Source organism: Molothrus aeneus, chromosome 8, assembly GCF_037042795.1.
Source record: "Molothrus aeneus isolate 106 chromosome 8, BPBGC_Maene_1.0, whole genome shotgun sequence".
NCBI lineage: Eukaryota > Metazoa > Chordata > Aves > Passeriformes > Icteridae > Molothrus > Molothrus aeneus.
Window position 1 is genome coordinate 1,961,148 of NC_089653.1, and position 27,155 is coordinate 1,988,302.

At 49.4% G+C, this 27,155-nt stretch overlaps 1 protein-coding gene across 1 annotated transcript in view; it reads left to right on the forward strand.

The window, feature by feature from the left end:
- Nucleotides 1–1,177: 1,177 nt before the first annotated feature.
- COL13A1 (collagen type XIII alpha 1 chain) overlaps nt 1,178–27,155 on the forward strand; it is a 54,015-nt gene continuing 28,037 nt past the window's right edge. Inside the window, exons 1-16 of the mRNA XM_066554309.1 lie at nt 1,178–1,207; nt 1,802–1,828; nt 3,550–3,600; nt 7,291–7,326; nt 8,796–8,822; nt 9,848–9,874; nt 10,926–10,952; nt 11,043–11,069; nt 11,346–11,372; nt 15,139–15,204; nt 18,712–18,828; nt 19,281–19,322; nt 20,154–20,180; nt 20,910–20,945; nt 22,212–22,274; nt 22,850–22,876. Coding sequence (XP_066410406.1) covers nt 1,187–1,207; nt 1,802–1,828; nt 3,550–3,600; nt 7,291–7,326; nt 8,796–8,822; nt 9,848–9,874; nt 10,926–10,952; nt 11,043–11,069; nt 11,346–11,372; nt 15,139–15,204; nt 18,712–18,828; nt 19,281–19,322; nt 20,154–20,180; nt 20,910–20,945; nt 22,212–22,274; nt 22,850–22,876 — 648 coding nt within the window. The 5' untranslated portion in view covers nt 1,178–1,186. The remainder of the gene's footprint in view (nt 1,208–1,801; nt 1,829–3,549; nt 3,601–7,290; nt 7,327–8,795; nt 8,823–9,847; nt 9,875–10,925; nt 10,953–11,042; nt 11,070–11,345; nt 11,373–15,138; nt 15,205–18,711; nt 18,829–19,280; nt 19,323–20,153; nt 20,181–20,909; nt 20,946–22,211; nt 22,275–22,849; nt 22,877–27,155) is intronic.

Consider the following 27,155-nt stretch of genomic DNA (forward strand, 5'->3'; position numbering starts at 1 on the left):
TTTGTGTACACCCAGAAGAACAAACAGAGCTAAGTGCCTTCCCCTTCCAGAGATTTCAGATGATGTTCACACGCGCTAGGACTGAACGTGTGGGGAGGCATAAAGAGGTGGCACCAATGGGGCTGGTGTCTCCAGCTGCAGAAACCAGAAAACCAGGTTTATGTCTACAGACACAGTCAGCCAGGGGCAGGAACATTCTGTTTTACATAAGGAAACCCCAAACATCGCTGGAAACACAACTGAGGGATTATCATCACGTCATTTTTGCAAAATATAGAGCAAAACCTGCATGACTGCTGAAGCCATAATCATCAAGATCCTTTAGCAATGAGCTGCTGTCTTCCAGATCTGCACAGCCTTCAGTTTTTGGTGACCAGGAATGCAGAGGGGGTAATTTTTTTTTTTTTTTTGGTAATTGCATAGTACAATTTAGCTGTAAGAGGCAGCCAACTGCCTTGTAGGTAAGTGGGTGAAGAAAATTGTCACTGGTCCTATGTTCCTGTGTTTACAAGGCTCTGTCCAGTGTCACCTGACCCAAAGTCATTCCCAAAACCACTCTTAGGATCACTCACATGCTGACAATGCACTGGGAAGTATCTCAGAGGGGTAGAGGACACTGAAAACAGCTGCTCATATGTCTTCTTGCAGACATGCTTTTTCCTGTGTCAGCTTGTGTTCTCACATTTTTCTCTTGCTTCTGGACAGGACAGTATTTTTAAGTCTAAAAGAATTGTGTTTTAAAGTGATAACTCTATAAATAAATAGCTAACACCCAGATGACTTTGGTCAAGAAAGAGAAAAATGTGACAGTTGGCCACTGCAGGAAGCCAGTTCCCAGGACCTGGATTTTATGAAGTGTTGGAAATAGGGATAGTACTTTGTTTGACTGGAGACTCCTGTCCTCCTTTTGCTGCCTAAATTGCTGTACATAATTTCTGTTGTGAGATGTGTGGGTTTGTCATATGTGGAAATGAACTGGTGGCTCACACATGCTAAAGGCAGGTTCGGGCACATGCACACACATTTTACACTTTAACCCTCTCCCTCTCAAAATCCCTGGACACTTGCACCACAGTGTGAAGCTGCTGCTGTGGCTTAGTTCAGTTGTGCTGTTTTATAACCTTGTTTTGACCAGTTACCAATTACCTCTGATTTTTGCCTTAATTGCCAGGGGGACAAAGGTGCGATGGGAATCCCTGGGCGGCCGGTAAGTCAAACCCTCTTTTGTGTGCCTTATCCTTCCCATTCTCTTCCAACCCCCAGGATTTGGGGGTGGATTTCAGCATAATCCTTGTCAGTTTGAGCAAAACTACTCTCCCTGAGCTCCACACCTGAGGGGCTCCCCTGGTCTCAGCAGGGTGAGCAGCCCTGCAAGCCACGTACATGCTGGGGAGGTGTTTCCATTTCACCTGCTGTCCTATGCAGGCCCTCCTCTGGTTCAGCATCCCCCTGTTTGGGTGTCTCCCGCTGTCACCTGGTGCACCAGCTGGGCTTGCTAACCCTGGGTTTCCTAACACGCACCCCTGCTTGCCACTGGCAGCTGCCCTGAGCAAAGGGGGCCATCCCCTGCCTGGCTGAGTGCTGGATTTTGGAGCTGCTCCTTGCTCAGGCATCCCATGGCGAGGATGGGGAAGAGGAGTGGGGCAGGAGCTGAGGCCACCCTGCTGGTGGCAGCCCCATAGCCAGGGTTGTGGGGGGCAGAGCGTGCCTTTGCCGCTGACGCCTGTGTTTGTGTCTCTCCTTTCTCTCTCTCTTCCCTGCACCCTCTTGCATGTGGCTGTGACGGCTGCCACTGACCCAGGGACTAAAGGGGCAATCTGGAGAGAAGGTGAGTCAGCTCCTTGTAGCCTCTAGCACCCCCAAACTGTCCTCTTCTAGGCCAGCCCAAGCTCCCCTGTCACAGTCATGGCCACTGCAGCCAGCTTTGGGCTTCCACACCCCTGGGCTGCCCCATCTTCCGTGTCAGTGCAAGTATATTTCCCAAATTCCTTCCAGGCCACTCAGCCTCCAAAGATGCTGTGTTTCTTGTTTATGACAATTTACTAACAGCATAAGAGCCAGTGGGCACATGCAGGGCTTCCTTCAAGGCTTCCTGGATTTTAACCATTGACTTTCTCCCCCTCTGGCAGTTCTGCTTGCCCCAACCAACCTGCAGCTCCCCTCTACCTCCCAGGTTAGCCTGATCCCTGGTGCAGGTGGGAGCAAGGAATAAAGTGGCAGGGCACACTCCTATTTCTGACATGGTGGGACCTTTTCCTCCTGAGGAAAGCTGATGGTCTGTGGGACACCATCTCACAGACTGTTTGCTGTGCAGTGAGTGAGATTTGTACCCACAAAGAAGTTCTGGTTTACAAAGTGATCCTACTGCTGGCCTGTTTTTGGCATTTCAGTGTTAGTATATTTTCCCCAGAGCTGTGAGTACTTCCCACCTGGGAGAGCAGGGTAATGGAGGTGTTTGGGATTTGTGAATAATTAAATAACAATGTGTAGAAACTAGGAAAGGTAAGGATATTTACCTGACAAGGAAGGTCATCTATGCAGTACCATACCAGACCCATTTGCTCCTCTTCATAATAGAGAGAAAAACACAACAAGGAAGGGGAAAGTAGGATAGAGATTCTTCATCCTTGTGTTCACTGTTTGCTCATTGGAGCCAACCAACATCCAGCAGACCAGAATTTCCCACCTGAAGCCATTCTGCTTTTTTCTCTGCATATCCTTGCATTTGTTTCTGGCCAAAGTTTCCATGAAGGGACAGCAGATAGACACAAACAAACAATGGGGAAAAAAATCACTGCTAATTTCCCCTGCTGCCCCAAAGGCCTCCCTGAGAGCCCTAAGTCTTTGGCAGTCCACAGCTTTGTTTTTCAGAGTGCTTTGCTTTCTTGCAGGCTGCTTGGTTTATGGGATGCTCTGTCCCAAAGCTCCTCAGCCCTGGGCACTTCTGGAGCTGCCTCTCAGGAATCCATCATGTTTCCAAAGAGAGTGACCATGTCCTGCCCATCACACGCTGTGGGTGGCTGGCAGTTGGAGAGGCAGCTGTTTCCTTTTCCAGCAAGCACTTTGCTTTGTTTCGTCCACATCTCAACTGAGTTTGAGAAGTACACAAGCGAGGCATTTCTGGAGGCAACCAAATGAGCTGCCTGCAGCTCCCCTTTCCCTGGAGCCCAGCACATCCCTTTTTTTCTTTCTTCTGCAGGACAGAATCCTCCTGGAACTTACAGGAAGGAAACAGAAAGAGTTTCAGGCCATCTTTCACACTTGCAATGGGGCAGAACATCTGTTTTGCCAGAAAGTGTTTTATGTGTTTATACTTCTCCTTGCTGTGCAGCTTCCATTTTCTGGCACATCTGAGCAGCTCTCAAGAACATCTTTTTTCCCAAAGTGTCAGGCAGGAGCTGGGGGAGGCAGAACAGCAGCTGCCCCATGAACCCTGAACATCTCACACCTAAAGCACCCACATTTAACTCCAGTCTTGACAGGAATATAGTTGTCTTTGTCTTTCCTCTCCTATTTTCACCCTTTTTCCTCTGCTTTGTCTCTCTGCAGGGTGCTCCAGGAGAAGCTGGCATGTCCATCATTGGGCCCCGTGGTCCACCCGTAAGTGACTTTTCTCTCTATTTTTGTCTGATGCAGGATGTGGGCAAGTTACTGGGAAAGCCTTAGGAGGGGCATTAAGACTCAGCATCAGCTGGAAAGAGCAAAAACCCTGTATAATGTGGTTCCCATGCTGAGCCAGCCTTGGTTTTATACTGCTATTATATACTATATATAATGAAATTATAGCTCATATTGCTGAACAAATGAGGAAGCCTTCCCTTGGCAAGGAAACCAAAGACCTGCATTTGAAAGGAAGAAGCATATTTCCTTTTTGCAGGGCTTCTATCACTTTTGGAGAAAATTTGCCCTTTGCCTGGCTGATTTCAGCCTTTGGTTTAATCAGCAGGGAACAAGCCCCCTGATTTTACTGATGGGCAGAATCAGAGCTAAGCCAGTGACTGAGGAGCTCACAAAGACAAAGGGTAGTTCAGAGGTAGTTGTTCCTAAAAATCTTGGAAGCTCTTTGTCAGCATGGTTGCTGCTTATCTGGCTGAGAAAAGGCAGGATTTTGCACTCTCTTCCAGTAAAAGTGTCTCTACAAGGTGCAACAAGTCAGCCAGACAAAACTTTTTGCAAGGGCAGGGTCATAAAAAAAGACCAGGATGAAGGGTTGGAGTGTTTACGTGCCCTAAATGCTGGATGCTTCTTGCACTGTGGCTCAGCCATCAAGCCTCTGCTTTTGTGTGGGTGCAGCCAGACCTCTCCACTCCATCCCTGCACAGCCTCCACCAGAGATTTCCATGAAAAAAGACCTGGAGATTCAATTCTCTCCCTCCCGGTGGGCACTTCCGATTTTGATTAACCTGTGAAGAGCACCGTCCTTGACCTGCAGAGAGGATGGGCTGCTGGCAGCCTTTGTTTCACAGCTGAGGTCAAGTGAGACAGACCCAGGCAATGCAAACACTTGGCTACATCTGGCTTTCCAATTAACTTCCCAGAAGCCTCATGACAAGTGTTTCTAATAAAAACCAGCTTTGCTGGTCCCCAGGCCCACCTGCCGGGGATGCTGCAGTTTGAGAAGCGACAGAACCAAAGCCCAGCACCCAAATGGGTCTCCCCAAGTGCTTTATGCCTAGCAGATGGTCCCTGGCCACATGTCCAGGCAAAGAAGAGGGGCTGGCAAGTCTCTCAAGCCAAGCTCTGAGCAAGACCACCCTGCTCCACAAACAGCAGATTTTGGAGGGTAAGCGCCCAGTTGTTTTTGCTGTTTCTCACAAGCTTTGGCTCTCAGCCTTCTGAACAGTGTAATTATAGTAATCAGAGAGAAAAGCCATCAGGTCCTGTCCATGTAGGTCCTGCAAAGGAGACAGTTTTATTGAAGGACACGTGCCTGGGCTGCAGGACAATTTTGTCTGCTTTGCTGCTGTTTGGAAAAGTGCAGAACACGTTGCATCTTTAAAGCAGCAGAAAAATTAGGTGGCAAATGATATCAAAAATGGGGTTTTGCCTACACCAGTCAAAGCCCTGAGGTACCAGGACCAGCCCAACTCCACACTTTCCCCCTGCAAAGCCTACTGTGAAGATGATCCAGTTTCCTGGGGAGCTGGTGATAGGTCAAAAGGATGGCTGAGCACTGAAGACAAACACGGAAACCCTGGCCAAGGGGCCACTCGGAAAGATGTGGGATGACAAATAGTTTCCAGATTTTTGTTTGGAGGTTAAAGTTTTTGCCGGAGCTCAGAGCTGCTTAACTCCTTCCCAGAGAGGGACAGTGCACCAATAGTGGCAGAAACAGACGGCCTCCATGATTTGGCAGCTCCCAGGATTACATACTTCATACAATCAACATTTTAAAAAGGAGACAAGGAAAACCAGCCACCCAACAAAAACAGTCTCTTGGAATCGCTCGCTGCTGAACTGTTGTCTTGGCGTGATACCGTGCAAATCATTCTGCTGTCCTCCAAGGAGAAAGAAGCAGCAGTCTGTAGTCTACAGAGGAAGCCAAATTGCACCATTTCCAGGTTTTCTCCCTAATTCTTTTTTTAGCACTTTTTGTCAGGGAGGTGTCCAACAGGGAACCAGAATTCTGGCTAGGCTCTTCTTGCTTCTTGCCTTTTCAGAAGCCAGCAGTGGACAGATCCTTTAATTTATAGCCTATCTTCCCTCCTGGTCACTGGCCAACAGGGCCAGGTGGTTTTGTGTGTATCTTGCAAAGCAAAGCTGACCAAGTTCAACTTTGCAGAACTAAAGAAATAGTGCAAATGTGATTAGGTCCTGCTGGCATTGCCTAGCAAACCAGAACTCTTCAGTGCAATGTGAGGGATTCTGTGGTGGGGGCATCCCTCAAACCCTGCAAAGAGGCTCTTTGGGCCCATCCTCTGCAGGGCTAAACCCTCACTGAGTCTCTCTGCAGACAGAGGGTGCCTGGAGGTGTTACCTGAAGCTGAAGGTTTTCCCTATCAGTGCAACTCTGATGTCTCCCAAAGGATTGTTATTGCTTCACTGTGGCAAACCTCAACCTCACAGCCCAGGAGCCCCATTTCTTCTTGCCCTTCCCTCAGCACCCCATGGGATCACTCTAGTTAAGGCAGAGATGCACCCTGTTTATGCCCAGCTCTATCCCAGGAAACCCCTGTGGGGCTCCAGCAGTCCAGTCATGGTAGCTCAAATTGCTGAAGAAAGCATTTTTTTTTTCCCCCAAATGAGAGAACACATAAGGAAGCTGGGCATTTTGGCATCCCAGCCCAGCTTTCAGGGTAGGCAGGATGCCACAGTGGTCAGCTGATGAGCGTGGCACAGGATTTACCTCATCCGGCTGTTTGTGTCTACATGAGACTGCTTCAAGATCTGCTGGAGTCTGGGCCAGATAGACCATATGCTTCCTGACCTTTTTCTTTTTTAAACAGATGGAAAAAAATTTAAATGAAGTGGTATCTTTCCTGGATACCAACAAAGCTATGGTAACTGTGACCTTGTCGCAGGTCCCCACAATTGAAGAACTACAAAAAATTAACAGCCAGCACATTTTCTCTTTTTTTGGTGTTCTTAAGTAGGGGATGAAGAAGCTGCCAAACACATCCCAAGCCAGTGTTTGCTGTACCTGATCCCAAACTGGTAGCCATAGCTAGCTAGCCAGGAAGGGGCAGGGGGAAAAGTCATGGTGCTCATGTTCCTCTCATCAGCCTAACTCTCCTTTTTGTCTTAGCTCTCAGAGGATAAAAATAAAATAAACAGAAGAGGAGAAAAAATCATCTCCCGAATTATTTCTGAGGAAAATGAATGAGCTGAGATATAAGATGAGGGGTGGAGGAGGAGAGGGATGGTTGTATTTAGACACCAGTGACCTGCAAGGCTTGTCTTGCATAGAACATCACCCTGCATTAAACATCTCAGGTTTATGGCAGCAAGAACTGCCATAAAATGAGCTCAGCCTCTGGAATATACTCCAAAAGCCTAACATATGGGCTAGGGACACCCATTTAATTAATGTAGAAACTTAAAGGAAACTGCCTGTAATCCAAACTGGAGCTGCTCCAGCCTTTTCTTGGCCCTGTACAAATTGGAGTGGGGATGAGAGATTTCCCCTCCTTCCCAAGGCACTTTCCCCTTGGAGGGGAATTGGGTATCTCTTCAGGGAATTGTAGGATAATTGGTCAGAGGCTGGAGGAAAGGCTCTGTAGAGGGGACTTAGGATCCATCAAAATTCATTTGAGTTCCTCTAAAGTGCTGTCTCTGTTTCATCCTTCCCAGGGACAGCCTGGAACAAGAGGTTTTCCTGGATTCCCGGTAAGTGTAACTCTGAATTTATGAGGTACGGATGTGTGATACTACTAGCAAGCCTCATAAGTGCTTGCTGTATCTCATCATTTCTTCCTGAAACCAATGACCTGATCTGATATCACTGGAAAAAGCAGTTTTTTTCTTCATTTGTTTTTCTGCTTTTTTTTTCTTCTTTTAAACGATACTTAGGGAAAAAAAAAAAACCCTACGAAACCAAACCACACAACTCTGAAAGGAAATTAATTTTAAAAAATCCCCAAGTGTTAAAATAACATAGTTAAAGCCAGATCTGTTGAGTAAAAGAAAATCATCCTAAGAAACACCCCTATCCCAAACAAAGAAAACAACCCCTAGGTAGGGGAAATTCCAACTTTAATTGAGCTTTTAGATGATATTCCAATAGCAGCAAGTTCCTGGGATCCAAAAAAGGCCCTGCCTGTTGAGGGTCAGCTGGGGACTGTGCTGGGCTGAGCACCCAGGTCATGCCAAAGGGAGAGGACATGAGGGGGAATTCTTCTCCAGCACAGTTGCAAGGGAACAGAGATAATGCCCAGGAGAGGACAAAGCAAATTTCATTTCAATCCTCCAGTTGCTGGCAGCACTCTGTGAAGCACTGAGGCTGCTGAAGAGCTCCAACAGTTGCTATTTATTCATATGCATTTATCCTGGACAGCTAGGAAGCCTGGGGCAAGCACAAACACCCCCCACATCCCTGCTCTGGCCAGGCAGCTCAGCTGCTGCTCCAGGACGTGCCAGAGCAGGTCTGCAGGGGGGACTCTCACCCCTGGAAATTGGGAGGAATTGGCAGCCTCCCTCTGTCTGCCTGAGCTCCACTGCTCTGCCTGTTGTGGCAGGGGGCTGTGAGCTGCCCCTGGGCTGAGGAGAAGCAGATCTCTCCAGGCCCTTGTGGTCTTTGGCTTTTGGAGGAGCAGAAAACAAATCGGCCCAGCTCATGAGAAAGTGCTGGCTGGGACAGCTCTGGGGAGCCTGTTTCTCATCAAACAGTACCTTCAGCATGTGCTGAGCTGTGTGTCACCTCTTCCCTGAGACACTTTTATTATTCTATCACTTGCAAAAATTCCTTTTCCCCCAAAGGTGGGTGCCCTTTTAAATCAAAGTCTCGTGAAAACTACTGATATTCAACTAGTTTACCCAACACTGAAAAGTTTTAAATTCTGAGATTTTTTTTTGCAAATTGAATATGAATCCCTCCTTGTTTCTGTTCCTGTGTCCAGCATTGCTGCTGAAATGTGCTGACAGTGAGCTGAAGCACATCGAAGCAGTTTGAAATCTAGGCTGGTTCTCAGTGAGCCAGGGACCTACCAGGACTGGTCAGGAGGGCAGGGAGTCACCTCACGTCACCCCAGCCCATACAGTCTTGTGGCACATAGTGCTTCCTGGGGCAGATGGGACAAGATGGACAGACACCATCCATGGGCAAAGCATTTCTCATCATTTCTCCTCTTTTATTCCAGGGCCCTATTGGCTTAGACGGCAAACCGGTAAGCAAAGAACTCCTGCAGGCTTCTGCCCTGCCTCCTGCTGGTCCTGCCGGGCTGCAGCCTGGGTGTCACACCTCTCCTGCTGGTCCCACTGGGCTACAGCATGGGTGTCACACCTCTCCTGCTGGTCCCACTGGGCTACAGCCTATTACACCTCTCCTGCTGGTCCCACTGGGCTACAGCATGGGTGTCACACCTCTCCTGCTGGTCCCACTGGGCTACAGCCTATTACACCTCTCCTGCTGGTCCCACTGGGCTACAGCATGGGTGTCACACCTCTCCTGCTGGTCCCACTGGGCTGCAGCCTGGGTGTTACACCCTGTGTTTGAAGGGGATTGTTTTGCAATGGCACGCACATGCATGGATTAAAAGAAAATGAGGAGGTTGGCAGGCAGGAGGATGCCACAGATGCCTTGGGGGAGATACAGGAGTCAGGAGATGAAGGAAGGCAGAGTATGGCCTGCTCCTTTCTAGGTAAATCTATCAACTAGCAGTTCACAGGTGCAGCAGCCTGGCTGCTGCAGGGGAAGCCTTAGCAGGCATTCCCACCCAGAATCAGACAGGCAGAGCAGATCCCCAAGGTATCAGCCCTCTGCCTTAGCTTCTTTCCCTTTGCTGCTGCGCCAAAAAGAGCTGCAGTAGAGGAGGGAAGGATCCTAAAGACTCTGTGAGACCTCCATGCTGTCCTTAGAGATTTGCAGTAGAAACCCAAGTTCTTCCCATCCTTCAGAGCTGGGCACAAATGAGCTGCTTCTCCATGAACCCTTAGCTCCATGTGGCAGCCATGTAGCCAGGTTCCCCACCACACTCCTCCAGTGCTGCAGTGGAGAAGGAGCTGGTAGCACCTACCTCTGGCTTCTGATTTCCTGGTTTTGCCATGGGGAACTTCAGCCCCAAGAGAGATGTGGCAGCACCTTTCTTGTACTGCTCTGGGGACACACACTTCACTCAGCAGAAGCTGTTAAATCAGCATCATCTAGAGTCTGCAGTGGCCAAAGCTGATGTGTGTTTCCTTTCTTTTGCAGGGGCATCCTGGACAGAAGGGAGAGATGGTAAAAATACATTTGTTTGTCTGTGGGTGATGGGTTGGTTTGCAATGATGTTGGGCCTCAGCTGGAAACAAGCTCAGGGGCAGGGTAGCAATCTTAGCTCAGCTGATGCACTAGTTGCATCCCTAATTCTGTAACTTCATAATAGCAGGGCTAGGATGCATGTCTGTAATTTTTGCATTATGGCTAGCACATTCATCATGTCACAACAGCAACTCTCTAGTTAGGCATGGGATGTGTTTTCCTTGCACTTAGCAATTATGTTCTTTAAATATATTCTGGGAGCTGACATTTTTTGTGGTTGGCCTCATAGGACAAGTAAAAGTTGATGGAAAGATTTCTGAAAACCCATCTGGCAGCTTTCAACTTATCTAACAACAACCAAAAAAAGCATATTTTTTGTATTAAATGTGGTTCCCCCCCCCCCCACCACCCTCTTGAAGCTCTGTTTCATATGTGCATCATACTAAAATGCTTTTGGTTGAAAATGATAAACTTAGACTGCACTTTATGGAAGCCCAAATGCTGTCTTGTTGCTCTTGACATCTCTGATAATGAAATCCCAAATATGAGCATGTCAAGAGAGAGGCCCTGTAGTCACCTTCGCTCACTGAAGTGTTGAATGTTTTCTTCTGCTAATTCTGTAGTTCTGTTTTTTGAGCCCGAGTGTCAGCATAGCCCTCTGGCAAGCACATGTTGAAGATCCCCCTCCCCACTCCCCTGTTGCACAATCCCAGCTCAGGCTTCAGTCCTGGCTGCCTCTGGTTCCATCCCAGAGCATGGCTGAGGAGATGCTGTCAGCTGAGGTCCTGGGAACAATAAGGGTGTGTTTTCCCGAGGATTTTCCCCCTCTCCTTTTAATTTTTCCCCCCCGTGGTGCAGCCAGAGCATGTGTGCATTTTTCACTCCTCCAGAGTAACAAAGGGAACCCGGATCTCTCTTGGGAATTTTCTTCACAATTGTTTTTAAAAGCTCAGTTTTTCACCTATTCCATACGTTTTTTATCACTGTAAATGGAAAATAATCCCCTGTTAAATTCTGTGTTTCTTTAAAGGGTGCTGCAGGTCCCAGGGGACAACCTGTAAGTATCTCTCCCCTGAATCTCTTTCCCCTTGCATTCACCGAACTCCTTCATTTACTGAGGCCTTTTTTGATCACTTTTCTCTTACAGGGACCCCCAGGACAAAAAGGAGAGAAGGTAATTTCAGTGGGGGCCTTGTTAAAAGTGAGGAAGGGACTTGGTGGACTTGGTGCTGCTTGATCTGACTGTGAGTGAGGAGTACCAAGAGCAGAGAGAGGGCTCAGGGGATGGGGACAGGAGGCAGGGTGCTTATCGGGTGCAAATTGGCATAGCTGCACTGAGTCTGATAGAGTCACGATGATTTACACCTTCTGGCTCTGACCCTGCGTGCCTATTTTGGTCTCCTCTGTTTGTGGTTTAAACTCTTTCCTTTTTAATCCCCTTCTTTCACAGGGTCAGTGTGCAGAGTACCCGCACAGGGTAAGTCATTAGCGTTATTATCCTCTGTCCCGTGCCTTCCTGCATGTTAATCCTCCTTCGTTTGAATGGCTTTTTGTCGGAGGTAGGGATCGTTCCATTAACAAGATGCGTCATTTGGGCCCCCGGGGCAGTGCTCGGCTGATGGATGTGTTTCGCAGAAAAGCAGCAGATAAGGTTTTCCAGGAGGGATGTTGGTTCTCCGGTCTGTCTGTTCCTGCCCACCAGAGCTGACCCTTAGATAGCTGCTGTCAGTTCTGCTTCCTGGAAACCCTCCTGTGCCTTGTGCTGGAGAGGGGAAGGTCCTCAGCCCAAAACCCTGTGAAACCTGGGGCTTCTGGAGGAGTAGAGGTCACCCACTCATGAGCTGCTGCACTGCCTCTGTGCTGTCTTCCTTGAAGACCTGGGGAAAACTCTATCATCATTCCTCCCTCTTTCTTCTCCCTTGTGCTGGTGTCATCCCTGCATAGAGACAAGGGAATGCTCCCTGCCTGAGGGTGACCCTGCACTGCCTGGCCATGGTGCTCTGTCAGTTCCCCAGTGAGCTGGTCCCCATGCTGGTCCCCAAGCCTGGTGGAATATCTGCCTGCAGGGAAGAGGCTGAGTGGGAGGGTTGATGCCAGCAACTGTTTAATGAAAGCCAGGATGTTGCCCCACCTGCTCCTTCATCTTGGCCTGGCCAGCATGTGCTGCAGCCAAGAGTGGAGAGAGAACATCATGGGGTTTGAGGGGATTTAACCAGTTCTAAAAACAACCAGAGTGCTGAAAATCCACTGGAAATGCATTGGAACGACATCATATGAAGTGGCTGGAATTTGTAATCTGGGTGTACAGGGAGACAAGCTTAAGAGCTTTCTGTTTATTTTTGATGGGCCTCTGGATAATCAGCTGGGCTCTGGTCCCTGGCCCGGAGGGAGCAGCGTTGGAGCAGCAGAGCCACTGGAGAGAGAGCTGGGCTGGCAGCAAGGGAGAAGGGGGCTGTGGGGAAGCGCCAGTCCCCGTGCAGTAACAGCCGCTCAGCTGTGTTTATTTAGTGAGCCGGCTCACTCGATTGTTATGTTAAAAAGAAGCCAACAACACTGGTCACCCAAGCAGTGTCCTGAGTTCCTGTTACAGCCCTTGGCTCTGACTGTCCCCGGTGCTCAAGGTGAAAAGCAGTGGCAGGACCCAAAGCAGCACTGGGAAGGGAGCTGGTGCATCCCTGGGAATAGCCTGGGCTCAGGCACACTGGTTTGGTGGGTCGGGGTTGTAGGGTGGCTGGTGAGCTGCAGGAAAAGGGTAGGTGCAAAGCCTCACATCCTGGCAGCGTTTCCTTGCCTCTCATGGAGATACTTTTGGTCTCATGAGGCACCAAGCTCAACATTATAAAAAGCCCATGAGTTGTTCATGGCTGAGACACGCTCACGGGAAGGGTGAGTGTCCTCAGATCAACCCAAGGACAGGCTGTCCTGAACTGCAAGTTCAGGGAGCCAGAGGCACAGACCAGCCAGCAGAAGGTGCAGTTCTCTTTCTTCCTCCTTGAATGAAAATTAGGATGGGCCTTGGTGCAAAAATGTGACACTGCTGACAGAATTGCAACTTATTCTTGCTTTTCTGTTTGATAAGAGTCTTTGTCAGATGTTCTGGGTGAGGAAATGAAATCCAGCATCCTGACAAACCGGGGATGTTCTTTCAGTTTTGCTTCATATTTGTTTTCTTAGGAAGGAAATACAAGGTTAGAATATGTGCCTTGGCTCTTGTAGATTCCTATTTTTTTTGTCTGTATGAGTCTGTGTGGCCTGCACTGGTGTGAGGGGTGAGCCCATGCATGGGTGCTGCCCATTCAGGGTGAGAGGGCCCCTCAGGCTGCTGCCAAGTGCCACTCAGGGAAATGGGGGGACCATCCATGCTGTGTTGGCTCTCAGAAGTGCTGTTTGTGTATCTGACCCTGTTTGTGTGGTGTGTGTTCCCTGTTCCCAGGAGTACCTAAGTACCACACTTGCAGCCCTGCGCTCTAACCAGATCCTTACGCTGAAGGTTTGTGGGTAGTGCTCTCAGGGGATCCAGTTCTGATGCAAAGCCTCGAGGCTGCAGATCCAATATTGCACACTGCCTTCTGAAAAAACTTCCCATTGGAGCCCAGAGGGACAGGGCAGGAGCTGGGTTGAAGTGCCTTCACATTTCTTCTCACCTGACTCCATTGCAGGGTCTTGTCTTGCCTGTTTTGAGGACTGGTTCTCTCCATTTTCCTCCTTATCCTTTCCAGCATCCCCCCTCAGCTTCCCTGTAAGCTGTATGATATTTCAGATACCCTTCAGCACTTAAGCAGCCAGGCAAAGCCAGCCTAGCTGGCTCTCCTGAGCTAAGGGGCCTCCTGCACTGTCTTTTAGAAAAAGGAGGTTTGCCTTTGGGTAAAATCAACCCAGCTGAATTTCCAGCAGCACTGCTTTTGGAGTGAGAGCTTGTGGCTGTCTGGATCAGTGCATTTGAACACAACTACCTAATCATGATGCTGCAAAATTGGGTTACTGCTTCTCTTTGCATCAGGACTGGATCCTTGCTTTCACTGCACACATGAAGTACAATGTCTAAAGGGAATAAAATGTGCTCCTTGGAAGCATATGGTTTCTGTGGTGGGACACCTGTGGGCACACCTCTGGGATCTGAGTGCACAGCTCACGTGGGGAAATGTCACACATGGGCACGTTTTTGTGCCCAAGCACAGAAAGGCTCTCTCACTTCTCCCTATGTAAATCAAGAGCAGCTTCAATGGAAAACTGATAGGAACAGGAAAGTGGATCAGGCCAGAGCAGCATTCCTGGGCCTGGAGCCGACGTGGTGGGTGCCAGGGTGACAGCAGCATGCATGCAAGTGGAAACTGGATACGGCAAAAGGATGAACAAATGCTCCCGAGCTTTAGTGCATTTGATTTCTGTGTGTCCGGGTCAGCTTTGTGCCCTAAGGCAGCATTCCTGGCTATAAGCAGTCAGAAGGTGATGATACTATTGAGCAAGGAAAAACAAAGCACAGGCTGCCAGGGCAATGCCCTACTTAGGTGTCCAGCTCCAAGGCCTGGTTTTGTCCCTTGGCCATGGTAGTTGTGTGTGCCAAGTTAAGTGAACCAAGCCAGGACTTCTGTGCTGACCCCAGCCAGCCTTTCTCTGCTCCCTTCCACACCTGGAGGAAGAGTGAGACCTGGAGATACACTGGGTTTCCTGTGAGAGAGCTAGAAAACTGCGCTTGGAAAACTTGGAGGAAATTGTAATTCTGATAGATGCCTGGAGATACACTGGGTTCCTGTAAGAGAGCTAGAAAACTGCACTTGGAAAATTTGGAGGAAATTGTAATTCTGATAGATGCCCCAAATCTGATGATGATGATAAGTTAAGAGAAACAGTCCCATGGCTGGACACCCAGCAGAGCCAGCGAGGGATGCCTTGCAGTGAGCACTTCCTAAGGAGATCAGCAGAGCTGAGTCAGAGATCCCCTGGCTCAGTTCTCTTTCCAGTCAGAGGGAGCTGTGAAAGCTCTGTGCAGTGGGGGCATTGGGATGGAGAGTGGGCACCCCACGCCTGGCAGGCTGGCCCCTGATGGGTGCCCCTGTGAGCAGCACCAGGAGCTCAGAGGTCTGCCAGCAGGTACCTGCCCCACGCTGCTCTCCTGCCAGGCTTCATTTTCATGGCAATCTCTCTGTTCCCCTCTTCTCTGGTCTTTTCCCTGGCTGCTCTCTGACTCTCCATGCCCTCATGGCCTCCTTTGCCCTGTGACCTTCTGGTTTGATCTTCTTCAGCTGCTGCCTCTCCTCAATTCAGTGCGGCTGGCTCCACCTCCGGTCATAAAGAGACGCACTTTCCAGGTAGACTTCTCCTCCTTGTTGCCTGTTTCTGAGCTTATCCCAATGCTTGCAATTAATCAGCTTGCTACCTGTCTTTCTTCCCCTACAGAGGGCTTTCCAAGAGTTTCAGGCAGAGCTGAGGGACTTTCTTGAAAGCGGAGGAAACCTTTGATGTGATAATGTTGCTAAAAAGAAATGCAGTGAAGCCAGATTTTTGGACTAAAAGAAATGGGCCATGAAGCTGTTCTTGGGGCTGTCGACAAGCAGCCTCCTCCCTTAAGGAGTCAGTTCCTGCATATTCAATCTCCAGAAGAGGTTGGAAGCCTCTTGCTGAAATTCATCTAATGTCTGTGAAATTTAACTGAGATGAATGAATAGGCAAGCGCTTCTTCTAAGGACTAGTCTAGTCTGAGGCACTTGGGGAAATGTGTTTAAATAAGCTCTTAGAATGGTTTCATTAAATTGCATTAAATCTTTGTGTAAACACATTTATTTTGGTTTCCAGGGCCATAATTCATGTTTAGTTTATTTTGGGAATGAATTCATAAAGTGAATTACGGACATATGAATAGTGAATAAGAGTGTCCATAGTCAGAGTTCATGTGGCTTTTAATGAGCCCACTTTATGCTCCCTCATTCCATCAGTTGGGATTAGCTTTCCTGTGTGGACAAACTGCTGCAATTACCCCTCTGAAGTGTGCCGGGCACTCTTTATTAAGTGCCTGGGTTTTGTCACCCTGCTGCCTGTCTAGACAGTTGGATGCCAGCAGGGAACTGCAGGATGCACGAGACCTTTACCATGAAGTGCCTGGTCCTTGCCCAGCTCTGGATAAATCCTGAGCACGTGAGCCCGTGGTTTCAGTTCAGTTTCTATCAATTCAGCTCTCACACCACACAGAGCCCCACGGATTGCGCTGTTTGCCCTTCAAAGTGACAGTCTGGAGAGCCAGGCCAAGGACTGACCTCTTGGGAAGGCTTTGAAAGCTGAAGTTCCTCTCCAGGATGAAGTGGGAAACTTGAATAACTGCCCTACATCCTGTCGTCAGCCAGGGCTGCAAATTCCCTCTGTCCGCAGAGGAAAATTTCACCGGAGTTTTGCCATGATCCGTTTTGCCTTTGCTGTATTCATTCTCTAAAAGCAACAGGGTGGGGTCTGCTCCTACAGATCTGCCAGCACCAGGCAATTCCAGGAGCCCAGCCTGTGAGTACTAAGGAAAAAAGTGAGGCTGCAGAATGGATGTTAGCACCAGCAGCTGGAAGAGAGGAAAATCCTGCTGCTAGCTCTGAGCACATCGTCAGGAGTGCTTTGCCCAAGGGCTGGGGCTTAGCTGAGCATGCCCTGAGTGGGGTCCTGTCTGAGGAGGCTGAGCAAGCATTGCATTGCTGGGGTGCAGGCAGGGTGGCTGACTGGTGTTTAAAAGAACTGAAAAATAGTTCCAGTCGACAGCTAAGAATATAGAATGACAACTGAGGAAAATGACACCTGATCTCCCACTTACTGTATCCACTTACTGTCCATCTAGCTCTGTGGGGGTCCTTTTGTGCTGAACACATTAATGAGGCTATAATGATGTGGTGATAACACTTTGTGTGTTTAGGGATCTGCAAGGATGGGCACTTGCCTAAACAAAGCCTGCTGTGCCCAAGACAGCAGAGTTAGGGTGATGCAAGCAGGACTTTGGGTGAGTGAGCTCCTTGCAGCCACTCCCTGTGCTGGGGCAGGGCTCCTGCTCTGCCATCTCTCCTACCAGCACCCTGTTCCAGCACCATGCTGCATTTTAGTGCCCTACATTTGGAGCATGGACTGGGCTGGCAGAGAGCAGCTGAGGTGGGAATAGAGGAGAGAGAGCCAAAGTGAGATGGGCAAAGCCCCCTTTGCCTTCCCGTGGTGCACCCATGCTGAGGGTGTTATAAGATGCAGGGGGAGGGAAGTCTTTGAAGGTGGAATGAGAGGGCAAGGCAAGAGGAAATCTAGAAATACATTCCAGTGTCCTCCCAACATCTTCATTAGATCCAAATTACCTTCCATATTTAAAAGCTATGAGACCATTTACAGTTGAATAGCACTGAGTATGGAGGATAAGGAAGCTTAGAAAAGAACCTGCATTCCCTTGCAAGGGCCACAGGATGAATGAAGATCCACTTTAAGAGTGGGGAGAAGCAAGGGCACCCCTCCTGCCTGGCCCTGCAGGCTTCCCAGCGTGGGCTGAGGGTTGGGCAGTGAGGCACAGGAAAGGAAAGGGCTGTTGCTCCACACATCACCCAGCTTCTCGTGAGCCTGGCCCATGCGTTGGAAATTTTCTTTTAAATAGAGCTCATGGCAGAAAGGATGAAATTTGCAGCTTATTACTTTCATTTATCATTCTAAATAAAGCAAACATCCCTGTATCTGCATGTTTTACTAAAGGCAGCCAGGATAAACAGCGCACTTGGTAGGAACACAGGGGACAGATTTTGTGCATTTTCCTCCAGTGTGTAAGGCTGGAGAGAGGATAAATGCAGCAGAGACCCAACTGCACACCCACTGACTTTTAACTGAGAAACAGCCATGTTTGGTTTCTAGCTTCCCATGGATCCACCAAGGGAAGTTTTTCAGATTTGAATTGGACCACTAGCAGTAGGCTCTCATGGTACTTTATCCAGGGAGGTGAGCCTAATGGGTGAAGAGCTTAGCACGGGTGCCACAGTGCCCTGGGAGCTGGATTCATCAATTCTAGATCAGCAGTCTGGTATTCAAACGTGCTGCTTCCAACCCACTGTCTCCTCCGTGCCGCTTGGTGCCACGCGCAGCCCCAGATGACATTGCTGAGGCATGAGCCACAGGCACCGAGTGGCCACTGAGGGCCTGGGGAGGAACTGGCTCAAACAGCTCCATCTCACAGAGCTGAAAATGGCAGGTGGCTCAGCAGGCACTGCCTTGTTAAATCTCAGAAAAACAGGCTCTGCCTGGTGTCCATGGGCCTGCCTTGGGTGGGCTCCAGGAACGCCATGCTGATCGTGTTATTTTCTTTGGGGTTTGTGGCATTTCTACTTTTGGTCCTTGGCAAAACAGAGGGAGTGTTGTCCAACAAATATAGTATGGGGGAAAAACTGGCTGAGGTGGCTCTAGCCTGGAAGTGCCAGTGTCGTCACGGGAGGCTTTGCTTCACATGTGACTGTCAAGTGCTTTGGAAAGCCTCTTCAGAGACTCACGAGATGTTGGTCTTTGACACATAAATTTTACTTGGCTGGCTCAATGAAGAAAAAGGTCTCCTTGGACTGCTCTGCCATCACTAGATCCCTCTAGAAGGGAGCTCTGACCAGGTGACCTCAGATGTCTTTGCAAACCATTGGGTGCTGGCTCCTGCTTCCCAGGCAGCCCAGTGTCCTCAGCAGGCTCTCCATCACTCTTGGAAACCTCTCTTGGCCGTAACCTGGGACTTGCTTCTATCTCCTCTGCTTCAGTCAGGCTGGCCTGCCTTGGGCCCTTTGGGGGGTGGTGTGAAGGGTTTGCTGTGCCTGCTGTAACTCTTGTTTTACAAACTGCAGGGTGAACAGGGACAGGCGGGGATCCAAGGTCCCCCGGGGCCCCCTGGTCCACCAGGGCCCCCTGGACCAGCTGGACCTGAAGGAATCCCAGGACGTCCTGGGCCAGTTGGTCCCCCTGTAAGTCCTTACCAAAACTGAAATCCTTCTGCTTCCCCATCCCCTAGGGCACAGGCTGCTTCCTCTGGCCTCTGTTGCTTCTAGTGAAGCTGAGGTAACCACAGACAGGAGGCTTGCAGAGAATGTGGATGTGTGGACAGGAAGAAGTTCCGGGGAAGGAGGGGAGTGAGAGGGAAGGCAGAGATGTGAACTGGGCACTGGTGCTATCTGGACACACAGGGGGTGACACCAGGCTCATTTCCTCCTCCTCAGTCCCTGCAGATGGCCCCGGGGAGGAAGTAACACGTGGGGTGTAATTTCTGTGCTCCCTGCCACCCCTTTGAAGTCCCTGTCCTAGCAAGCAGCCGAGGAGGGTGGGAGCAGAAGCACCACTTATCAAATAAAACCATTGCTGAATGGCAGGGCAGAGGACAGAAAGTGCTGCTAATGTACCTCTCTCTCTCTTGCAACAGGGCAGAGCAGGAGAACCTGGAAAGCCTGGCAGAGATGGAAAGGTGGGTACCAGAATCCAGCTCTATTCCTGGGAGCTGCAGGAGCCAACGTGCCATGCTGGCTCTGCAGCCACTGGGAATTAAAGGAGCTTCCATCTCCAAGAATTTTCAGGGCCTGCTAGCAGGAAAAGCAAGTCTCATCCCTGGAGGCAAATGCACCTCTCCCCACACATTACAGGGGTCAGCACCCTCATTTCTCTCTGAGACATATTCATCTCTCTCTGAGGAGGCAAGGACAGGATGGCTAAACACCTGAATTGCCAAAGCAGGTGGCATGGGCATCAGAGCATATCTAGAGCAGTTTTCCTTCCCTGCCTGCTCACAGGCAGCTCCTGCATAGATATTTTGTTTATTTATATTTACACACACGTATGTCTGGTATGCTTCATGGTTCATATCAGGTAAATTGTTTGGTTATTTCTCATTTAGAGACACAAGTGGTTTGTTTGTTAATACATGCTCTCTGTTTAGCTTGCCAGAGGAAGCTGTAAATGCTTGATTTACTCCAGAGCTGCAGTGGGCTGGGAACAAGTTCCCCAAGCAAGCCAGAGAAGCAAAAAAGATTCTGGAGCATAATGCATAAGGGAAAGCAGCTTTTTAGTCTTCAAATTCAGCAAGAACAAAATTGGGGGGATGGAGCACTGTGGGCAGAAGTTTATTTGGGTGTATGCACTCAGATATCGACATGAAGAATAGATTGGAGATGTTTGAGCTCACCAGTGCAAATCTCTAAGGGGTGTTTTGAATCAAACCAGCCAGCATCCCCCCATCACCCTGCTGTCCATGTAATGTCACACTTTCCAACCCCAGTGTCTGTTTTGATTTTATCCACAGGGCTTACCTGGGCCTCCTGGACCAAAGGTGAGACATCTCACCTCACTTAGAGGTGTAGAAAGATGATGAACAGAGATGGACTCTCCTGACGAGGACAGATCCATTTTGATGGATGGAGGAGGGGTAAAAGAGGTTACATCAAAGAGCTGAGAAGGATTTCTGACCCAGCTCAGCACTGCCTCTGGGGCCCAGCCCCTGTGCTGACTCATGGGTTTTGTCCAGGCGACGCGTCTGAGCTGCCTCTCCACTGAGCCAGGCACGCCTCATCAGCCCAGCTTGCAAGATTGTTTGCCACACACAGCTTTATTGGCTTCTTCCATTCTCAAAGCATTTCCCAGTGCTTCAGGAATGGATTTTGCAATGCTATTGTTAACTCTGCCACGGTTTCCCATTTATTCACTTGCCAAAGTGTGAGGGAGGGGGTGGTTGTTGTTGTTTTTCAGCTGCAGCCACCCAACATAATTTGTTTTTATCTGAGATATGTAGCCAGGGTGAGGAGAGAGGAACCATGGAGTTGGGGCACAGAGCTGACACATGTTAGCTGTCTGCCAGGGCTTTCCTGCCAGGGCTCAGCCCAGTTCAGTAATGCTGACCTGTGGGTCTGAAGGGACAGGAGCTCAGTGGAATCACTGTGAGTAAAAGGCAGATTTTCCCCATGGAATGCTCTCCCATCCAAACAGTACCAGAGGGAAAAGAGCAGAGGTTTGTCCCTCTCAGGCCAAGCCTCACTTTCTTTTGTCTTTTTGCCTTTTGCAGGGAGATGCTGGGATTCAGGGATACCCTGGCAGAAAGGTAAGGAGGGAAGCTCCCATGTTGTTTAATGAATTAAGTGCATTGATGCTTTCTGGAATCATGGCTGAAAATCTGTGGATTATGCTGGAGCCTCCTGTGGAGCCCTGCTCCTGCTGGGTTTGCAGCAGGCCCACAGATTCCCTACTGTCACCTGTGTAAAGAGAGCCTGGGCCCAGAGTTGTCTTTAACTCCCCAGCAGCTATGGAGCAAATATCTCTCTGTGTGTGTGTGCCTCTCTACACCCACTTCCAGGCTGAAATGCATTTCTTATGCATTCAAACCCATATGGGAGGTTGAAAAGGGATAAATCCCTGGCTGTTGCTCTCTGGGATACAGAAAAGAGTCAATCCTGCTCTGGGTTAAAAGGCAGAAGCTGGCAATGCCCAAATGCCTTCAGCAGCAGCTGATTAACAGCAGGGCTGACAAGCCCTGAGGCTGTAATGAAGAGACAGGAAGGGAAAGACACAAAGGGAGATCAAACAGGAGAGAGGGAATGGAGAGATACTGCTAAAGAGATGTCAGCTGGAGAAGGGGAAGGTGAATGTTCCCAGCAGGAAGGAGGCCTGTGTCCCCTGTTATCTCCACGTTGCTTTATGAGTGCTCTGCAAGCAAAATGGCAAGACCTGAGAGCTTTTTAATTAGCTCTGTATAAACTGAGAAGTTTTTCTAATGTCAGGAAGTGGAAATTACAGCCCCTGCAGACCACAGCCCAATCCTGCAGACAGACACAATTTATTGCCCCTTTTCCCAGTGAACCCACAGGTTTTCCATCAGGGGCCCATCCTGTCCTGTGTGCTCAGGGAGGGCGGGTCTGGGCAGCGACCTCCCAGCGAGGGCCCCTCCCATCAGCTCCTTTTACATGAAACAACTTGTGTGCTTCAATCCCTGCCGAGCCAGGAGCCTGCCCTGGGCTGCAAGGGTGAGCCCAAGGCTTTCCTTGGGGAAGCTGGAAGGAATGGATCAATGTAGGGCACCAAATCCTAACCAGAAGGGAAAAGAAGGTGAAATATTGAGGAAAGTTGTTAATTCAGATATGGTGCTCCCTTCACTCCATGCATTTCATACACTGAATATCTGCTCTTCTCCCAGAGACACAGGGGTAGGTTGGTGTGTGTGGGACACCTCAGTGTATGAGACACCTCAGTGTGGGACACCTCAGTGTGGGACATACCTCTCACACCTCTGCTGTCCTTTCTGGCAACCCACAGCTCCTTTTCTTGCTGCTGTGTTTGCTTCTTCCACTGTTCTCTTTGTTCTCTTCCTCAGGGTGAGGTGGGTGAGTCGGGCCTGCCTGGTGCCCGTGGCCTCCCTGGAGCCTCTGGCCCCAAGGTAACCCTTGAACTGCAGTCATAGGGGGCAGATAAGTGGCACAAGCCTGTCCTAAAGGGATATCAAAGGCCAGGGGCTGGAGACAGTTCCCTAGAGCTGGAATGAACCACGTAGACAGGAACACTTGCTCTTGTGTGAAGAGTCTGGGCAATTGTTGGCCAAGGTGATTCCATGCTGTCCTGAACCAGGAATTACACCGTCCCCCATTAAGGAATAAAACCGACCCAGCCTTTAAAGGATTTTGCATCAGGGCTGTGAAAATGAGGGTACTCTGGACCATGAAATGTTTCAATGGTTTCTGCACCCTTATCATGTAGAAAAGCATTACTATGGGCAACCACCAGCATCCACTCCAAGGACCTAAACTGCCTTTGCACTCCCTGGGAGGGGAGGGAGGGCTGCAGCCAGTGCTTGACTGGTACCATGTTGCTGTGAGGAGACCTGGGGTGCTGGGGTTGCATTTATCACACCCCTCTTTTGGCTACTTTATCTCTTGCTGTTCCTGCTTGCTTGGTTTCCCTTTATGCTCACCGTCCCTCTCTGTTTCCCCCTTTTCTCTCTCCTTTGCTGGGCAGGGTGAAAAAGGGGATGCTGGCATAAAGGTAGGCATGACAAATACATTTTCCTAACTCACAGTAGATCACCTGGGAGATACTGCTGCTTGGGCTGATGGGTTGTAAGGGGAGCTGGGTGCAAGGCAGCTCTGTGGGGTGTTTGATGGAGTACACATCTGTGCTCTGATTAGCCACAGACAGGCACTCTTAGCTCAGGCTGCCTTCATCCATTCAGTGGAATTCCATTCTTACCAAAGGCATTTCTCTATTTCTCTGGCTATGAAGCTTGCTGGTGATTTGTTACATCTCCCTATTTGATGGGCTAGGTTGGGGTTTCCTCATAAAATCTGGTTAGCTGACGCATCAAATCCACTCCAACTCCACCATTCAGGCTGAGGTTTGGCACCAGCTCTTCTGTCTGTTTCTGGACACTTTTACAGGCTCACATGGTCTCTGCCCAGATGTTATCTATTTGACTGAAATTTACTGTGCCCATATATTTAAAGTATATTACTCAATGTAGACTGTGCTTAAAACATTACAACATTGGCAAGTGTTCATGGCAGTCAGAGCACACTGTGTCATGCCATACTCTTAGACATTGTGAGGAAGGACTGGTCCTGTAATATTTGGAAAGGCATTAACTGTGACACGTTCATTTCAAGTATTTAGTGTGTGGCATGCAGCTCATTTATCCTGCAGCACATACACTTTCTATATCTTTTCCATCTGGGTGGATTGCTGTTTGAAGAGAGAAAAGGCCCCTTCAGAGCTTACCAAGGGTGCATTACTTGGAGTTTAAAGAAATGTTCTTTGGGAATGCAGGCTCTGGGTTCATAGCTGGATAAAGCAGCAGGGATTGTCTTCCAACAAGAAAAGACCTTCTCAGAAATACTGCAGAGCATGTAGTTCCCTGGGTCCATCTCCACATCAGTGCAATTCCATCAAGCACAAAGGCATTGCTCCTGTTTGTGCCACTGTGAATGAAGGTGGAATTGCACCCAGAACTGATTATTTTGAGGGCTTGGAGTTTGCTGCTCTCTTGACAGCATGTCTCCCATTAAACTGAACTGAAGGAATGAACTCAGAGTGTTGCCTGGGAAGGAGAAAAGGCTGAAGGGAGAAGCTCTGTTTTGGCCTTGCTGGAACTGCCATGTTTCACTGCTAGCATTGGAACACTGCTTTGCTCGTGCCCATGTACAAGCACTAGCCAGCTCTTCATGTGGGTTCTGGCAAAGGGGAAGGCTCCAGTCCTGTCTCAGGGTCATCCAGAGGGTGAGAGCCTTCCCTCACTTGGGGCCACCCTGGAGACACAGTCTTGCTACTTGGCCCTTTATTTATGTCTTACACACCCCCCTTCAGGAAGAGCAGAGATGAAATCCACCACACTTTTTGGGGCACTAAATTGCAGCTCCAGAGGAGCACCTCTGCAGCCCCAAAACAGCAGTTTCTTTCACACACAGACTATCATTTGTTACTGTCAAGGTCACTTTTCTCTTGACTTCCTTTCTTTTTGCTCAGAGGAGTTGAAAGGGAAGTGCAGACGCATTCTTAAATCAGCAGCCAGACCTCACTCAGTAGCAGCTCCTGAGCATCCAACAGCACAGCACATGCATTTGTTATCCTTGGAAATTGCTTCTTTCTGTTGTCCTCCCACCTAGGAGGATTGATTGGGACTCTCTGGAAGACTTTTAAATCTTCCAACTTTGCATCCAATTACCTAGACTAGACTTTACCTTCTCTTTGCCTTGAGGAGCCCTGGGCAAACACCATGATTCATAGGTTAGGTGTAGTGGCCAATTTTGCATGGAATAGCACTGCTTTGGCTAGCAGTGAAGAATATCTCTGACCTGAAGAGGTTTCCTGGTATCACACAGAGCCCTTGTTCATTCAACCCCCTCTCCCCACCCAGTGGCAGGTGCAGCACAACCTAGATTGTCTCTCAGCTGATTTTTTCTGTGGCCACCATTTGTACTTTGATCATGTAAGGACCTAAATCTGTGTCTCATGAAGGTCATTAGGCAGTGATTGTGATCACCTGGGCCACTCGAATGAGCATTTCACTCAGTGCCCCCAGCCTGTCACATTCGCTGATGTTTCCTTACTTTTTTCCCTGAAAGATCCACAGGATAAGGCTTTTTCTCATGCTCTGAGGAAGGAGCCATAAAGTTCCCACAGCCTCTCTTAATAAACCCCTGATAATTTGCCTCTCACAGCAAAGAGAGAAAAGAAGGGTGTCTGCTTTAATTGGCAGGAGGCACCCAGAGGGGATAAAGCTGCTCCCAGCCGGTAGAGCAGGGTGTGAGGTTTCTGTGTGAGGGGCAGAGGGGTAGCCTAACTCTCCCAGAGACACAGGGGAGACGCTTCCTAAGCCAGCACGAGGCTCAGGAGCCTCCTGGGGAGCTGTGCTGGATGTTTTGCCTTTGGTACCCAGCTCCTGACTTGGCTGCACCATTCCGGGGCTGCCTTTGGTGGGCTGGATTTGGCTGCACCATCCCGGGGCTGCTTTTGGTGGGCTGGATTTGGCTGCACCATGCCGGGGCTGCTTTTGGTGGGCTGGATTTGGCTGCACCATGCCGGGGCTGCTTTTGGTGGGCTGGATTTGGCTGCACCATGCCGGGGCTGCTTTTGGTGGGCTGGATTTGGCTGCACCATGCCGGGGCTGCTTTTGGTGGGCTGGATTTGGCTGCACCATGCCTGGGCTGCTTTTGCTGCATCATTCCGGGGCTGTTTTTGGTGGGCGGCTGCTGCTGGGCGGCTGCTGCTGCCCGGCTGCGGCACCGGGGATCACAAAGGGAGCAGCCCAGCGGGTACTCGCTGTGCCACCATGGCTTCCAAGCACTTAAGGGTTTAAAGATGTTCGCAGAGTTGTTTTTCCTGCTTTTTCTCCGGCGCTGGGTTTCTTTCTGTTCCTCAGTGGCTCAGTGTCACGTTTGTTGCTGCCCTCTAATTAGCGCTAGTGCCTGTGTGATCCCGCCGCTGCCCGGGGCTGTGCCAGCATCATCGGGAGCTGATTGCTCTGAGTTGCCCCTGTGGGGGGTACCGAGCTCCCTCTCACCGAGGGGGCTTTGCTTTTGCAGGGTGAAAGAATTAAACAGCTCTTCAAGCAGGCAGTTCTTTCAGGAAAGTCTCTGGGAAGGGGAATTTACTGTCACAGGCTGGGCAGCCCTGTGGGGATGGTCTCTGCAAGCAGGGTGGGTGTCTCCCAGCAGACAGCATCAGTCTTCCTTGCTGAGTCTCACTTAAAAAAAGGCAGGGAGCATAGTTGGGAAGGAGAGAGACCAATCCAAGTTCTCCAGTACAAAGTATTCCTAATTATTGCTTTACTTTTCTTATTGCTGAAAATAGGGCAGTGAAGGGCAGGAGGTGCCCACACTAGGTCATGGATATTATATTAGAAAGTGTTTTACAAAATATAGTTCACAGGATGCTGTAATTACAGAAAGTTATTTTTTAAAAAAAAACAGACATACATATATATATATTTAGCAGGGATATATATGTGTGTGTGTATATATTTATATATACACACGTATATCCATGCTAAATAGCCCTTCCAAGCAAGGAATAAACACCCAGAAGAAAATTACAGGAGCAGTGTGCAGATTGCCTGAAGATGTTTTATTTTCCAGTTATCAGCAGACAAAATTCAGGCTAACAGCACAAGGCAACCCTTGGATTCTCTGTCTCTCCAAATAGGTTTGTTCATGCCAGGGTCACTGCAGGCTGAGTGCCTCCCTGTGCCCTCCAGCACGCTGGGATGTGCGAGCAGGGTGTGGAGGCTGTGGCACTCCAGTGGGGTCAGTCCTGCTGTAAGGCTTCAGAGGGAACTGATGGGAAATGGCCCCAGCTAGGGCAGTCAGTGGGGAAGACAGGGCCTCACCTCACTCAGGAGGGTTTCTCATCACCTGTGCCCTGGGCTCTCCCCATGGAGCCCTGGGAGGACTCATCTCCTGTCTCTTGCTGTCTTTCTCTGTGTGTCTTGCTCTGCTTCCAGGGGGAGAGAGGCATGCCAGGGCTGCCAGGAAGACATGGCTCTAAGGTACCTTGTGACCAGGGGAGTGATGCTTGTCTGCCTGACCTCACCCCTAGCACCCCTGATGCACAGGCATTGTGTGTGTGTGTCTGTGAGCCAGTGACTGTCCTCAGCTGAATTATTCATGCTTCTAAATTGCAAAATTCAAGGCCTAATTCACGAAGGCGCTGGTGGGGGAAGATGTGTTTACAGAGCAAATGGCATGCCCAGTCTGATGCTGACTTGCAACATCAGGATTTTAATGCTTTACCCAGTGAGAGCAGCCAGTTGTGATGTTTGTAGGGACTTGGC